Raw genomic sequence first — 14,033 nt, 5'->3', positions numbered from 1 at the left:
TGGCTAAGTACAGCAGAGATGGCCAGCCAGGATGAAGCATCCCACCCTCGTAGTTAGAAGAATATAGAAGGACGATGCCTCACACAACACGTGGAAAACTTTGCGGCTGGGAAAAGTAAAACCGTTTTGGGAATCAGAAGACATTTATTACAGAGTGGGATGATTGTTCTGCCCTCCAAGGTTGATTGGCTCATGTGAAGTCAGTGCTTCAGGAATTAAATTTCTTGCTTAATTTCTCCTCACGTGTCTTCCATGTGGAACAGCAAATCCCCTCACGTGTGACTTTGAATCTGGGTTCTGCGGTTGGGAGCCATTTCTCACAGAAGATTCGCAATGGGAAATCATGAAAGGATTGGCCAGTGGAGAGAGCCACCTTCCCGATGATGATCATACAGCAAACACAAGTCATGGTAGGATATTTTCCTTTAAAAAAAAAAAAAATTGGTTGCCTTTCTGTCATGTTGCAGAATGATGATCCTTTGTGTTTTCATTTCTAGCTATAGGCTACATACGTAGAGCTCTGGTTTGTCTCGCTTGAAACTCTCCTGATCAACATCAATATTTGAGTTTCCTGAAAATAATACTGTTTTAATAACCAACATTTTGAGGTCTAATTTTTTACAGGGTTGGGCTGAAAGCATGGTGAGAGGGGAAGTCTCTTGATAATTTTCTTTAGTTGCCAGAACTCATGTACAATAGGCTTGCTTTCTTTTTAGAGCAATCCAATTTTTGCAAAACAGAAAAAAAAATAGTTTAATCTTTCTGGAAAAGAGAACAGAGGTTTAGTGCTATCTATAAAATAAATCGACAAATGCTTCAATGTAGTTTAATCACTCTTAAGTCTTTGTAACAATCTTCTTTCTCATGTATTTTTAACCGACGTTAAAATTTATCCATGTACTCTTAAAATACAGCAGTCAAATGACACATAGCATTTCAATCCGGATTTGTGAATGTCTAAGGAAAATAGAAGGGTTTTGTTCTACTTTCCCTTGTTTGTGTCCACGACATTGCCTAGGTACATGAATATCGTATTAACTTTATAAAAACACAACTGCACTGTCGATCCTCTTTAAGCTCATATAACCCCCTTGGACATTATCTATTTCTCCTTTGATTTTCCGAAGAGGTATGCCAGAGCTACCAGTGTTGACCATGTTTTAAATTATAGCCACTGGAAACTGGAGTTGGTGGGGGAACATATTAGGGGGTGGGAGGGAGACTCTAGCCATCCCTCTGTTGTCTAAAACTATAAACCCAGCTTATTTGACAGTGGAGTAAGGTCCTACTTTTTCTTTTCATGCCAGTGAACCTTATTTTTTCTTTCAGATTCTGGAGGATTAAAGTGTGAAACAGGACTAATGATGGGAGGTATAAGTTAATTGCCCATTTTCTTCAAGCTCATATAAGGTTTCTTTTTCTGTTCTAAAACCATTGTCTGAGTACATATCCTGTACTACCCCTGCGGTACGCAGATGGAAGCCATGCTCCCTGCCTCTGGGGTGGTCTGAAGTCTAGTGACTGAAGCCAATAGGTGAAGATTTGCACTAAGATATAATAAATGTTTTATACGAGATGGAGAGTGACTCAGTGGAATCAAGAGGCCTTCCTGGAGGAGGTGACTCCAGAACTGAGCACTGAAGGGAGAGTTGCCAGAAAAGCTGAAGTAAGGAGAGGTGTCAAGGGAGGTGTTCTAACTGATGGAATATCCTGGAAGAGGATGGGAGAGATGTAGGTGGTTCCAGCTGAATGATGTGTATGTCTGGGCAGAGTATAGAAAAGATGAAGCAGCCAAGGAAAGAGCGGGGTTATGGAGTGCTTAGGAATTTGAAATCTCTCTGGAGGCCCATGGTAACCATTCTATGAAAGCACGTGACCCATTAGTTTTATTCCAAAAGGCTGAGATGCAACACTTTTCTGTAACACTAAGTGGCTTGTTGATTACCCTTTAAAGGAAGCTCCATGGTGGTTCAGAGGCTGGAACGTGTCATGGCTGTGGGTGGAGGGTAGATAGAGGTTGTAGTTGGGAAGCTCTAAGATCTGGGAAGGGCGAGACATACTGAGACCTCTGGCCATCTTATTGGGGGCTCGCCTGTTGGTTTGTTCAGTTTGGCTCTGTGCCTGGTTCTCTGGGGGAGATGGGCTTGCTGTTTCGGGAGGCGTGGAGCTTTGCCATGTATGAAATGGCGCTTTTCTACTTTTCTACTCATAAGCCGCTCACATGGTGCGTGGGGTGGCCTTGGGTGACCTCTTTGAGAGCAGGGTGGCAGAGATCCCTGTTTGCCCAGGGGTAAGTCAGGATGTTGTTGACACTGCACAAATTCGTTAAATGCCTTTGTGCCCCATTTTTTTTTTTCAGCTGGAAAATAGGTAAAATCAAAATATCTTTCACGTAAAATTATTATGAGGATTAAATGAAGTAATACCTGTTAAGGCTTTTAATATGGTAAAAGCCCACTAAATGTGACTGTCTGTTGTCTGTTCGTTCTAGTAAGAAAACTAGGGATACCACCAGGGCTGTGATAATAAGAAAACATTTATTAGTAATCTTCAGACAGCATGTAATTACCACTTAATTATGATTTATGCCAAAAAGAGATTCTAAAAGTTCTCTTTTGTTAAATATTGAAGGACCCATTTTTCTTTTTCTGTGATCTAAACAATGCTCACAGATAACAATAAACCGATAGAACCGGAGGCAACTGTTACAATTGGAAGTGAGCGCAGCAAAGAAATTGCAGCAAGTCTCTCTGGAAAGGGCACATCAAGGAGTCCCTCTGCCATTAAGTCTGTCCTTCTTTACCTGTGATTGTCATTCTGACTTTAAGGTGATCGCTAGTGGTCTTACATCACAAATGAGGAGGAGGAAAAATCGTACCAGGAAGACCTAGGAGAAGTGAAGTGGAAGTTTCTGGGAGAAGGCAGCAGGCTCAGCCTCCCGGCTCCCACATCTAAGACCGTATGCTTACCTCCAGCCTATTATGTTCTTAGACCTTTGTGTTTGCAGATTACAGTGCTTGAGAAAACTGTTTAATTTCTAGTATTTTTCCTCATATATGCACATTCCCATATGTAATTTTACATAAAAGATGAATGGCTTGACATTATGTAGCTTTTCTTTTTGTGATAAAACCTTGATTTTCCTACCTCCCTTCTTTGCTTGGTTTTTATTTTCCAGTTCCTAGTTGTTACCTTATGAAACCTCCAAACAGACAACTCATGTTTATCCATTCTTATTTATGCTCATGTACACATATGTGTACGTAATGGATATGCATACATTCAAAATTGTAAGTATTCTGATGACAATTTATTTCACTGAAAAATGACATCCTATTGTAACTACTATATCTTACTTTACTAAAGATAGCTCATGGCAATTCCTCCAAGTCATCAATTATAGTCATTTTGAATTTTATTTTTTCTGTTAAATATATATTCATACATACATATATACACACACATACATGTGTATAGGCACACATGTATATATACATATATGGGCAAACATACATATTTATTAGCAGTATGGCCACTCGCAAGGGTTTATTATGGGAGGGGCATTACAGGAACGACGGTGCTGTCTCCGGTATCAGGGACCCTGCCTTCCACGGCAACCCAGCCAGGTTTCCCAGGTGGCTGCCCATCTATTAAAGTATAATTTAAATGCAATAAAATTCAGCCTTTTTGGTGTACAGTTCACTGAGTTCACAGTTCACAAATGTATATAATTCTGTAACCATCAGAAAACTCAGGATATAAGCGTTCCATTCTCCCCCGATTCTATACCGCTTTGTAGTCAGTACCCATCTCATTCCCAGGTACCGGTATCCACTGATCTGATTTCTGTCCCTATAGTTTTGCCTTTTCCACAATGTCCTATAAATAGGATCCTATAGTATGTAGCCTTTGGAGTCTGTCCTCTTTCAGTTAGCTGAATGGATTTGAGATTCAGCACGTTGTTGATTGCAGTGGAAATGTCTGTTTTTTTGTTGTTGTTTTTTTAACTGCTGAGTAGTATTCCATTGCACGGATGAAGCACAGTTTGTGATCTCTGATCAGCTGAAGGGTATTTGGGCTCTCTCTAAATGGTGTTTACAGATATTCTGTAAAATTAGCATACGGGCCTTTGTTTGGACATAGATTTTCATTTGACTTGTGTACTCTGTCCAGTCCCTCTGTACAATTAATTTTTTTCATTCTGGTGATGAGTGCAAGAGCATACTATTTCTGCCCACTGTGACCTCCGATCAGGAAGTGGCCCGTTTCAGAAGTTTAAGGTCCAACCTCAGTCCTCGAGTGAAGATTTATGGGAGGAGAAGACTGCAGATCTCTGGAACTCTGCCTTTGCAGCACTGTCCTCCTGGAATGCTGCCTTCTGAACTTGAGGAGCGCTTAGTAGCATCTCTATCTTCTCAGTTTAAAGAGACCACTGCCTTCTTATGTGGCAGCTAGAAACTCTGTAGGCAGTAAACTGGGGAAGTTGTATGCCTTAATGCATTTGTTTTCCCTCTCTTAGAGATCATTATCCAATGATCTTATATTCTCATTGTCCTACATAAACCACTGTCTAATGCATTGTGTGTGTGTGTGTGTTTGCTAGTTCAGGAAGACTAAATCTTGTCCCTGATCACAACCTTGCCAAGAAGTAGAAGAAGCCTAATTTTTTGTTAGTTTGCTTCATTTATTTCATCCAGATATGCCAAAATATCATGGCAATATCAGATAATGCTGCAAAATCCATTCTTTCATACATTTTCTTATATAGGATGCTTTCAGTTCTATGCAATAAATAATTATGAGTGAGACAACTGTATTTTTACAGAAAGATGTACATTCCCCCCAAATCTTAATACTTAAAATTCCATTAGGAAAATAAGAGTGCTTTCCACCCCCCATTTGTCAGCAAAGGCATTATATTCTCTTAAATTCTTCTAATCTGTGGGTAAAATGATTGCTTACTTGTAGCCTTTATTTGTACTTTATTGAAAAATGATCTTTTCAAATGTTTCTAATTTCTCAGTTTACTTAAATCATCTTTAAGTTCTCTAAATAATATTCTGAACCTTTTAGCATATAGATTTAAAAATATTTTGCAAATTTTTTAGGTTTTTATATGTTTACAACTATTTTAAGTTATATTTTAAATACTTTTGTGTGTTGCTGGTGTGTAGAAATGCAATTATATTTTTTTATTTTTTTTTTATTTTTAAAGATTTTATTTATTGATTTGACAGAGAGAGATCACAAGCAGACATAGAGGCAGGCAGAGAGAGAGAGAGAGAGAGGGAGGGAAGCAGGCTCCCTGCCAAGCAGAGAGCCCGATGCGGGACTTGATCCCAGGACCCTGAGATCACGACCTGAGCCGAAGGCAGCGGCTTAACCCACTGAGCCACCCAGGCGCCCAATGCAATTATATTTTTAAATATTGACTTTGTATCCAGTGACCTTGCTGATTTTATTTATTATAGCAAGTACACACACACACACACACACAATTTTCTAGGTTCCCAATTATTTTCTCTTCAATAATGACAATTTTATTTCCTTATTTCTAAATCTTAAGCCTTCTGTTTTCTTTGTTTCATTATACTGGCTAGTAAATCTGGAAAAATGTTGAATATAGCTGGTGATAGCTTCTATACTTCTCTTGTTCTTATTTCAGAAGAAAACTGTCAATAATTCAAACTTAAGTGCTGTATTTGCTGAAAGATTGTTTGCCTTATTAGGTAAAGATGTTCCCTTCTATTCATAATGTGGTTTTCCTTGTGTGTGTGTGTATATGAGTCTATGTTAAAATTTGTCAGATTTTTTTAGTATCATGATAATCATATGATCATCATATTTTTTGTTTGTTCATAAGGGGAATTTTTCAAATATTAAACCACCTTCGCATTCATGAGCCAGATCTCATTTGGTTGGTTTTGGTTATTGTATACATGATTTTTTATTCTATATAATAACTGTTTTATGATATTTATGGTATTTTTATTCTGTATGATACTGGCTTATGATTATCTGTATTCATTATAAAGTCTGATCTCTAGTGTTTTCACATCATGTAAGGAGTCCCTTCTAGACCATTGCATTAAAAGCAGGTGCATGCTTCATAAATGATGAGGTTGAGGCTTATGGACAGTTTAATACATGGAAGCTGACCCCCTCTTTCTTTAATTCTTATACTGTGTTAGTCATAAATTCTGATACTGTGTTAGCCCCTCTAGGGTTTGTGGAGTTTTGCAATATGAACAACTCAGCTTACCAGGAACCATCTCCTTGATATATTATAATTCCATAGTTCTCTTAACTAAGTACATTCTGCACAGCAAACTTATAAGAAGGTAAATCCAGAGACATTTTTCTAGAAGTCTTTGGGTCTAGGCTCAGAGTTCAGATTCTCTTTACCCCGCACTTATAAATATTAAGTCTGTGTTATTTGTTTTTATTATTTATTTTTCTAACTATTAAAGTTCTCTTAGGATTTTATTTAGCTTTCAGATTTTCACTAAATTAATATTTTTACAATATCTTTTCATCTAAAAACATGTTATCTCTTTCTGTTTTACTCCTACATATTTTGTATTAATGTAATTGTGAAGAGGATATCTCTAACCATTTCTGTATCTAGGGTTTTATTGCTAAAGTTAAGAAAAAAAACTTAATCACATTTCTTTGTTTCCATTTACCTTATCAGATTTTCTTATTAATACTTATCATTATTTAACAATAGAAGCCTTGGGAGTTTCTACTTTTATGGTAATATTATTGGCAAAACATGAGAACTGTATTTCTATTTTCTATTATATTTGCTAAGTATGTTATTTTCTTGACTCACATTCACTAGGCCTATAAGATAATGTTAGTCTAAGGTAATTAATATTATCTGTGATTAATAGTGATAGAAATCTCTAGTTTCTCATTTTAATTAAAGTAGCTTTGTTGTTTGCCATTTAGGGTATTTGTTTTGGGGTTGATCATTGGTCTGCATTTAATTATTTACTTTTAATATTTTTTTAAGTTTTTTTAATTGTCAATGGCTATTTTTTCCACAGTCTTCTCAATATTTGTTGATCCGAGTCTGACTCTACCCTTTAATTTGTTGATCTGATTGACTGTGTTGATAGAGCAGCTAAATTAAACTCAGCTTCCATTCACGGAAAGCTCAGTTTGGTCAGGACATACAATTTTTTTGATAAGGATTTTCAAATATAATTGATAACTTTTTAATTAGAATTTTGTATTTATGATCATGAGTGACATTGCAGTTTATTTTTTATTTTCCTATTTCTGTAACTTATAAGTTAGAGATATCTGGCAGGGAGATATCTGAGTCAAGGAGTTCTTCATATTCTTTAAGACTCAAGATCCCTTGAATAATGTTACAAGTATTCCTTAAAAATTAAATAAAACTCAACTGTTTTGCCATATATGTGCAGTAGATTTTTTAAAGTCACTTTTGTAGTCATTTTTGTGGTATACCCAATTTATTCAAACCTTTACTGCTTTTAGAATTTGGAGTTTTAGTTTATATGTCCCATCCTTTATTGACTGCTTGTTTGAAATTGTACATACTGTTTTTAAATGATCAGGGCACTAGGATCCTTGAATATTTGTTAATTTGTAGAATTTTGATTAGTCTTTTTAAAAGTATTCAAGTGAATTTTAGTTGAACCTTTGAATTTTTAAGCTGAAACAATTTTTTCAAAATCCTCTTTTCCTGTGCTATTCCTTTATAGGTGAAACAGAATTTAATGAGCTTAGATAGTTTCTATCACTCTTGGTTTGAAGTTAGGGAATAATAGCTTTTATTCTTCCCTGTTGGTTTTGGGATATTAAAGCCCATATAGAGGAGCTTGGCTGGCTCGTCAGTAGAGCATGTGACTCTTGGTCTCAGGGTTATGAGTTCAAACCCCATATTTAAAAAAAGAAAAAAAAAAGTCCGTATAAACTGGTTCTGTTTTTCTCATTCAGAGATGATACTGCTGATTTGCAACCTTGGTAGTTCGGTTAAACATGTGGCGGTAGCTATAAAATAATACAGTTTAATTCTGAAATCCTTTCCGTGTAGTCAGCATTGACCAATATCTAGGAAAATCACCTTCTGAAAATGGTATTTTTCAGTCAAAATTGTCTGCTTTCCAAGTTGCCCATCACTTTGTGATTATCAAAGGGCAGGATCAGACCTTGACATTGTTCTGCATAGCCTTCCTTGTGAATTTTCAGTATTTGAGGAAGCCACCCCTGACAGCAGTTCCGAATGTGTGATCTTTTCAACTGCTAAAAGATGTTATCCCCCTGTATGTTTGCCATGAGCGCATCCTTGGAGTTAAAATCTAAAAGCAGTTATTTTGTTAATGCTCAGATTAGATCTTTAATTAAGCTTTCATCCCCACTAGCACAGACAACAATGTCAAACATGTAAGCCCCAAGAGAAACGCAGCTCATTCCACAGGCTCGCATCTTTCAGTCCTTTGTGAAGAAACTTAAAAATAATGCTCTCGTGAGAATTTCGTAAGGACATGTTGACTATCTAATTGTAAGCTTAGAAGCTTCGTTTAATTTGATTACAGATTCTAATTATGACCCAAGTTAAGACAATAAACCTATTCGTTTAGGGGATTTAGATCAAGAGCTTGTTTTTATCAGTTGGATTTTATCTTAGATACTTAATGTTATCCACATGAAAAAACTTGGTCATTTATTGAATTCAATGGTAAATAAGTAAAACATGTAATTTTCTTGATGTGATTGACAGTTGATTGTCTGCAAGGATAAGATGTTAGAGCAAAGGACTGCTAAATGTATAACAGAATTTGTATCCATGTGATTTTTACAAATTTATTTATTTATTTCGTAGGCTCATTCATTTATTTCCGTTCCCATCAATCTCCAAGAGTGGCCAAGCTTGGAAGTCTTGTTCTTACAAAAGCCCTCACTGCCTCTACCCCATGTCAGGTAACCAGTTACTGGAACTTCCAGCAGCCATTCTGTGGTTGTAAACTGTTAGGTGTGGGTTACTTGGGCCAGTAAATGACTGCTATGTTTTACTGCCATTTTCATGATGAACTGAGAGATTTATACAGACTATCAACACGAAATGTCATGTCCTTCCAAAAGACCATTTGCAGCCTATAACTTAAATGGTTCTTTTGTGGGGCCTATTAAAGAATATTTCTTTCATTTTGTATTCTTTCCAAATAGTCCTTCCAGTAATCCAAAGCTGTGGATACATGTTGCCAAAGCTGCTGATTGTTTTGGCCAACAGTGTTAATTGAGTAAAATAAAATAAGCCAAACAAGTGCTTGCTGAAAGGAAGATGAAAGGGCAAATAAAGAGAAAGAACTGTGTGCAGAAAAAAATGACATTTTCTGAAATTTTATTTCTTCAGTTAGTCTTTGTATGCCGAGTAAACCTAGAGCAGGCGATACGTGCTCAGTCCATTTCAACAGCGAGAGAGAGAAAAAAGCAGAGAAGGACTTCAGAGTCCAACAGACCTGGTTCCGATCTCTGTTCTGCCACAGACTCTATACTCTCTTCGAGACTCCGTGTCCACACTGGAAGTGTAATATTAGAGTACCTTTTTTCAGCTGGCTGTCAGGATTATCTGACAAAGTATCTGGAACATAGTAGGTGCTCACTAAACAGAATTCCTTTATTTTCCGTAGAACTAACACCTACACTTAGATGTTTCTGTTCAGCTTGCCTTGTTTTCTATCCTTTTGAGCATTCCAGCAAGCCACCAGGCCCTCAGGATTGCAGTTTAATTTCTTTAGTTATCAGAAGACAGTGCAGATCGATACCGCTGCACACCAAATTCATCTTCTGTAAATGTGGGGGTACAGCAGTTTATTCAGGCTTTCCTGCTGACAAATTACATATTGTTCAGAGGAATAAATCTCATTATGTGTTCAGCTTGATATACATCTGAATGGGAGTGCTCAGATCTCTTAATGGATTGTCCTCTCTCTCGTTTTTTTCCCTTGTTATTTCCTGCCCATTTCTCTGTGGGGATTACATGTAAAATAACTGCCTGGACTCCACTTCCACTTGGCTCACATGCATTCTACCTTCGCTTTGTTTCAATTACATCCCGTGTGATAGATACAGATTTTTTTTTTTTTTTTTTGAGAACTCCTGAGGCATTTACTCGCTCTGTAAAAGTACTTTACAAGCTTACTTAGCCTTAATTCAAGGTCATACACCAAAGGGATGGGATCACCGTTGTTACGTACATAAGGCATTGGATACTAAACAATAAAATGTATTCATTCTACTTGTTCTACAGGGGTCTGAAAGCAAACATTAAGAGCTTATTGAAATTCCTGAGATTCAGTGAGAAATCATATACATTTTTTCTTTTGAAAGATTATCCACATTTTCCATTGATGTGTGCTGGTAGCCATTAATCTGTGATCATTGGGATTTTGTTTCAACAGATGGTTGTTTCCACTTGGAGGCATTTTTCTCTGTGGTCGCTTAGGAGTTTAGCGCTTGTGGGGCCTCAGCGAAAGCCATGGACAGTTTGGACACTTGCTGATTTATTTCTCAGAACCAGTACTCAATCTCCTAAGGCCTCGAATGCTGAGTTAGTGGTTTGTCTTGCTTTTTAGAAAAGTAAGAGTGTTTCAGGGAGCCATTCCAGACTGCTAGAAGAGGTTTGTTCCCCCCCCCCCCTTTATCTGTATCTGCTTGAATGTTAGTACTTTTGAGTTAGAAGGATGGATATTTGGGTTACTTTATAATACTTTTTGGTCTAGGAAGTGGAACTAGACAGCTAGAGAAGGTTGTCTATAGTCTGAGATACACATAGCTTAATGTCTTTCCCAAAAGGGTATTCTAAGAATATAGTATTACTTTTTTACAAGTCTGCGGTACTGTGTGATACTTTCTTTCATAAAAGTTATGGAATAAACAAACCAAATTCTTCTTGAGTTATCAGAAGTTCAGCCAATCTTCCTAATTGGAACATATTGATAATATTTATATTTGTGGAATAGCAGATGTTAGTCATTATAAAATGGTGAAGTTAGACAGGGCCATACCGAAGTTGTGTGCTTTGATATGATTAAAGTCTTCATTTTATGAAATTACATTTTTTCCCTACATAATCATATGAAGCTAATGCATTTCAGAACCTTTTTTTTTTTTTTTTAAACTTTAAAACCGGGAAGCTTTCTTTTGAGTCTCCTTTTCTAACAACAGGCTAGTAGAGTCATTTTGCATGAATTATCTTGTGCCTTATGTATAGCCAGCACATGGCATCAACACGTGCAAACTTTCTTACACCCACTCCTTGCTTAAGATGCGGACTTTAAAGACTTCAAAAGTCCCTTCAGTCACTGTTGGAAACTTGGCATTTTTCCATGGAATAGCCAGGAGATAGGACAAACAGAACACATGGGAGCCAGAAGCTACTATTTCTTATTTGTGTTGAAATGCTGTTACTGTTGTGAATTAACGAGGAAATATCAAATATGAAGGAGATTTATGGTAGGTATTAATACTTTCTGAGTTCTTCTATTTGAGTTACTATATAAAATTACTTTTGGGGCTTCACGATTAATTAAAGACAGGAAGATTGATATTACAAAGCTCCTGTTTTCGAAGCTGGTTTGCATACTTGTCTACTTTAAAAACATATTCCCATCTTGCTTTGCACTTGTTTTAATAGTCTTTAATTTAAAAAAATCATAAAATTTTTTAAAAAGTGAATGAGGTTATCAGGGAAAAGATAGATGAAGCAAGAGATGGGTTGGTTCTACAAATGAAGCTTATTAGAGCCAGGCTACACATTTGAAGTAACTTTTCCAGCAACCAGTAGAGATGGATGAATCATCATTTGGTTTAGATCTAAGGCAGTAAAAATAAGAAAAAAAAGCAAAAATAGTTCTTGTGAGAATTCTCTCCTGAGTGCATACAGTGATAACAATGTAAACATTCTTGCTCTGATTTGGCACACACATACTGCTTACCTGCTCTGTGTTGATCACAGCCCGCAATGCTGAGAATACAATAGGGACAACCGAAGTATGTTTGTCCTAATGAAATGTCGATTTTAGGGATTCTGATGGCAATTCAGTGTTAAAGTGCTCTGAGAGAGTGGGTACAGGATAACAATAATAATCTACTTAAAACAATTCTCTCAACGAATTTTGAAAGGCCATGTCTTATAATGTTCCCCAAGTGAACTCATGTCAATGAGAAATTTAGTAAAAAAAAAAAGAAAAAAAGAAAAACAAACAAAAAATGATGGAGTGGGGCTTGCAATGGTGCAGTCACACTTTGTCCTCTGATTGTTTTGCTCAATCCAAGCATAGACATTAAAGTAGGCATGGATTCTAGAGGAAGCAACAGTGTAAGGGGGAAAGGCTGAGCTGGTACCCTCTCCACCTGCGCTTGAGCAAAACACATGGAGGCTAATCATTTAAATGGAAATAACATATTTTACTGAAGATTTGAAACTTCTAATTAAGCTTATTCAGATGAAGAATAGACAGGCAAACACATAATTATGACTAGGATTAGAGAAATCACTATGGTAATGTGGAGGGTGTGTGTGATGAATGATCCCCACTCAACATGGACTTAGTCCCAGCTGAATTTTGAGGAGCTACATATATATCATCTTTTCTCTCTCTTTTTTTAAACTATTTTTTTCTACATCTTGAAGATAAAACAGGTGTTGCACATACTAGACAGGGTCCTTTGTGAGGCAGAAAAAACAGAAGTAGCTGAGCATTTGGAATACAGCTGAGAAAGAGCTTGAAGATCTGGCCAAGCAGTTCTGAGATAGGGGAGCAGTTGGAAAAAGGACTGTAGGAAAGTAGAGGAAAGATACAGAACCTCTGAAGAGTTAGAGTTGCAGCTGGACACAGACCAACATCGAATGAAATAGAAATAGGAAGAAATTATTTTCAACTTGTAAATAATGCCCTGGAAGGTCATTCACAGAGTTAAGTATCAGAGAGCCTAATTACTCCTTTGTAGACCTGGGCTCTCGCTCCTCTGGGCCACGTCATGGGGCGATGTAGGAACAGAAAGGCAAGTGGTGTGACCAGGGCCATCACGCTTTCCAGGCTATTCACCTGTACTCAGAACTATTAGTATATCACCTGAAAAGCTGTCCTTCTGTAATAAAAATGAATTATTGAGTATTTTATTTTTTATTTTTATTTTGTAAAGGTTTTATTTAGGGAGAGCACAGAGGGAGAGGGAGAAGGAGATATAGAAGCAGACTCCCCGCTGAGCAAGGAACCTGATACAGGGCTTGATCCCAGGACCCTGGGATCATGACCTGAGCTGAAGGCAGATGCTTAACTGAGCCATCCAGGAGCCCTGATTGGGTGTTTAAAAAAAAAAAAAAAAAAAAAAAAATGGAGTCAGAAAATACAGTTTAAACTAATAGAATAGTCTAAGCTTCATTTTCTTTTTCTCTCAATTTGCAATTAAAGTATCTGCTTTGTGGGAAGCTTTTTTAACCACACAACATTGTTTTGATACAATAATTCATTGTCTGTATAAAACGTGTCTTAGTGAAAAACCAAAAGAAATAACACCAAGCCTTTAATATTAACATTGATCTGGCTACTTTTTAATGAATCAGGCATGAATCGCAAAAATAATTTCCTTTTGACTGGTAAGTGGTAAATACAATTTAAATGGTTGGTGTAATGTTAACATACCTGTTTTATAGTTCTGTGTAATAGAATTTTCTGTGATAATGGAAGTTTTTCTCTGCTGTGTCCAATATGGTAGCCACTAACTGCATATAGCTTTTGAGCACTTAATGTGTGATGAGTATAATTGAGGAACTGGATTTTTCATTTGCTTTCATTTTAATTAATTTACATGTAAATAGCTACACGATTATCATACCTTTGCCACTATACACATTATAGTTAATTGTTCCCTTTTCATTTCATTCTCCCCCCAAAAACTCTGTAGTCCCTAAAGACACCTAATACTTTGTACCTTTTCTGACCCGGAGCAGCCTTCCTTCATGCTCTCTGGGAGAGTTTACAGGTGTTCACTCT

The 14,033-nt window shown here is 36.8% G+C and overlaps 1 protein-coding gene across 1 annotated transcript in view; it reads left to right on the top strand.

Annotated features, from left to right (window-relative positions):
- Positions 1-14,033, top strand: part of MALRD1 (MAM and LDL receptor class A domain containing 1) — a 736,704-nt gene that overhangs the window by 89,296 nt on the left and 633,375 nt on the right. The window contains exons 11-12 of the mRNA XM_032880867.1: positions 264-410; positions 8,858-8,955. Of these exons, the coding sequence (XP_032736758.1) occupies positions 264-410; positions 8,858-8,955 (245 nt within the window). The remainder of the gene's footprint in view (positions 1-263; positions 411-8,857; positions 8,956-14,033) is intronic.

This window comes from Lontra canadensis, unplaced genomic scaffold, assembly GCF_010015895.1.
Source record: "Lontra canadensis isolate GAN:19392208 unplaced genomic scaffold, GSC_riverotter_1.0 scaffold72, whole genome shotgun sequence".
NCBI classification, from domain to species: Eukaryota; Metazoa; Chordata; class Mammalia; order Carnivora; family Mustelidae; genus Lontra; species Lontra canadensis.
The sequence above is the reverse complement of the archived record's forward strand: the minus strand, read 5'-3'. Positions and strand labels throughout refer to the sequence as shown.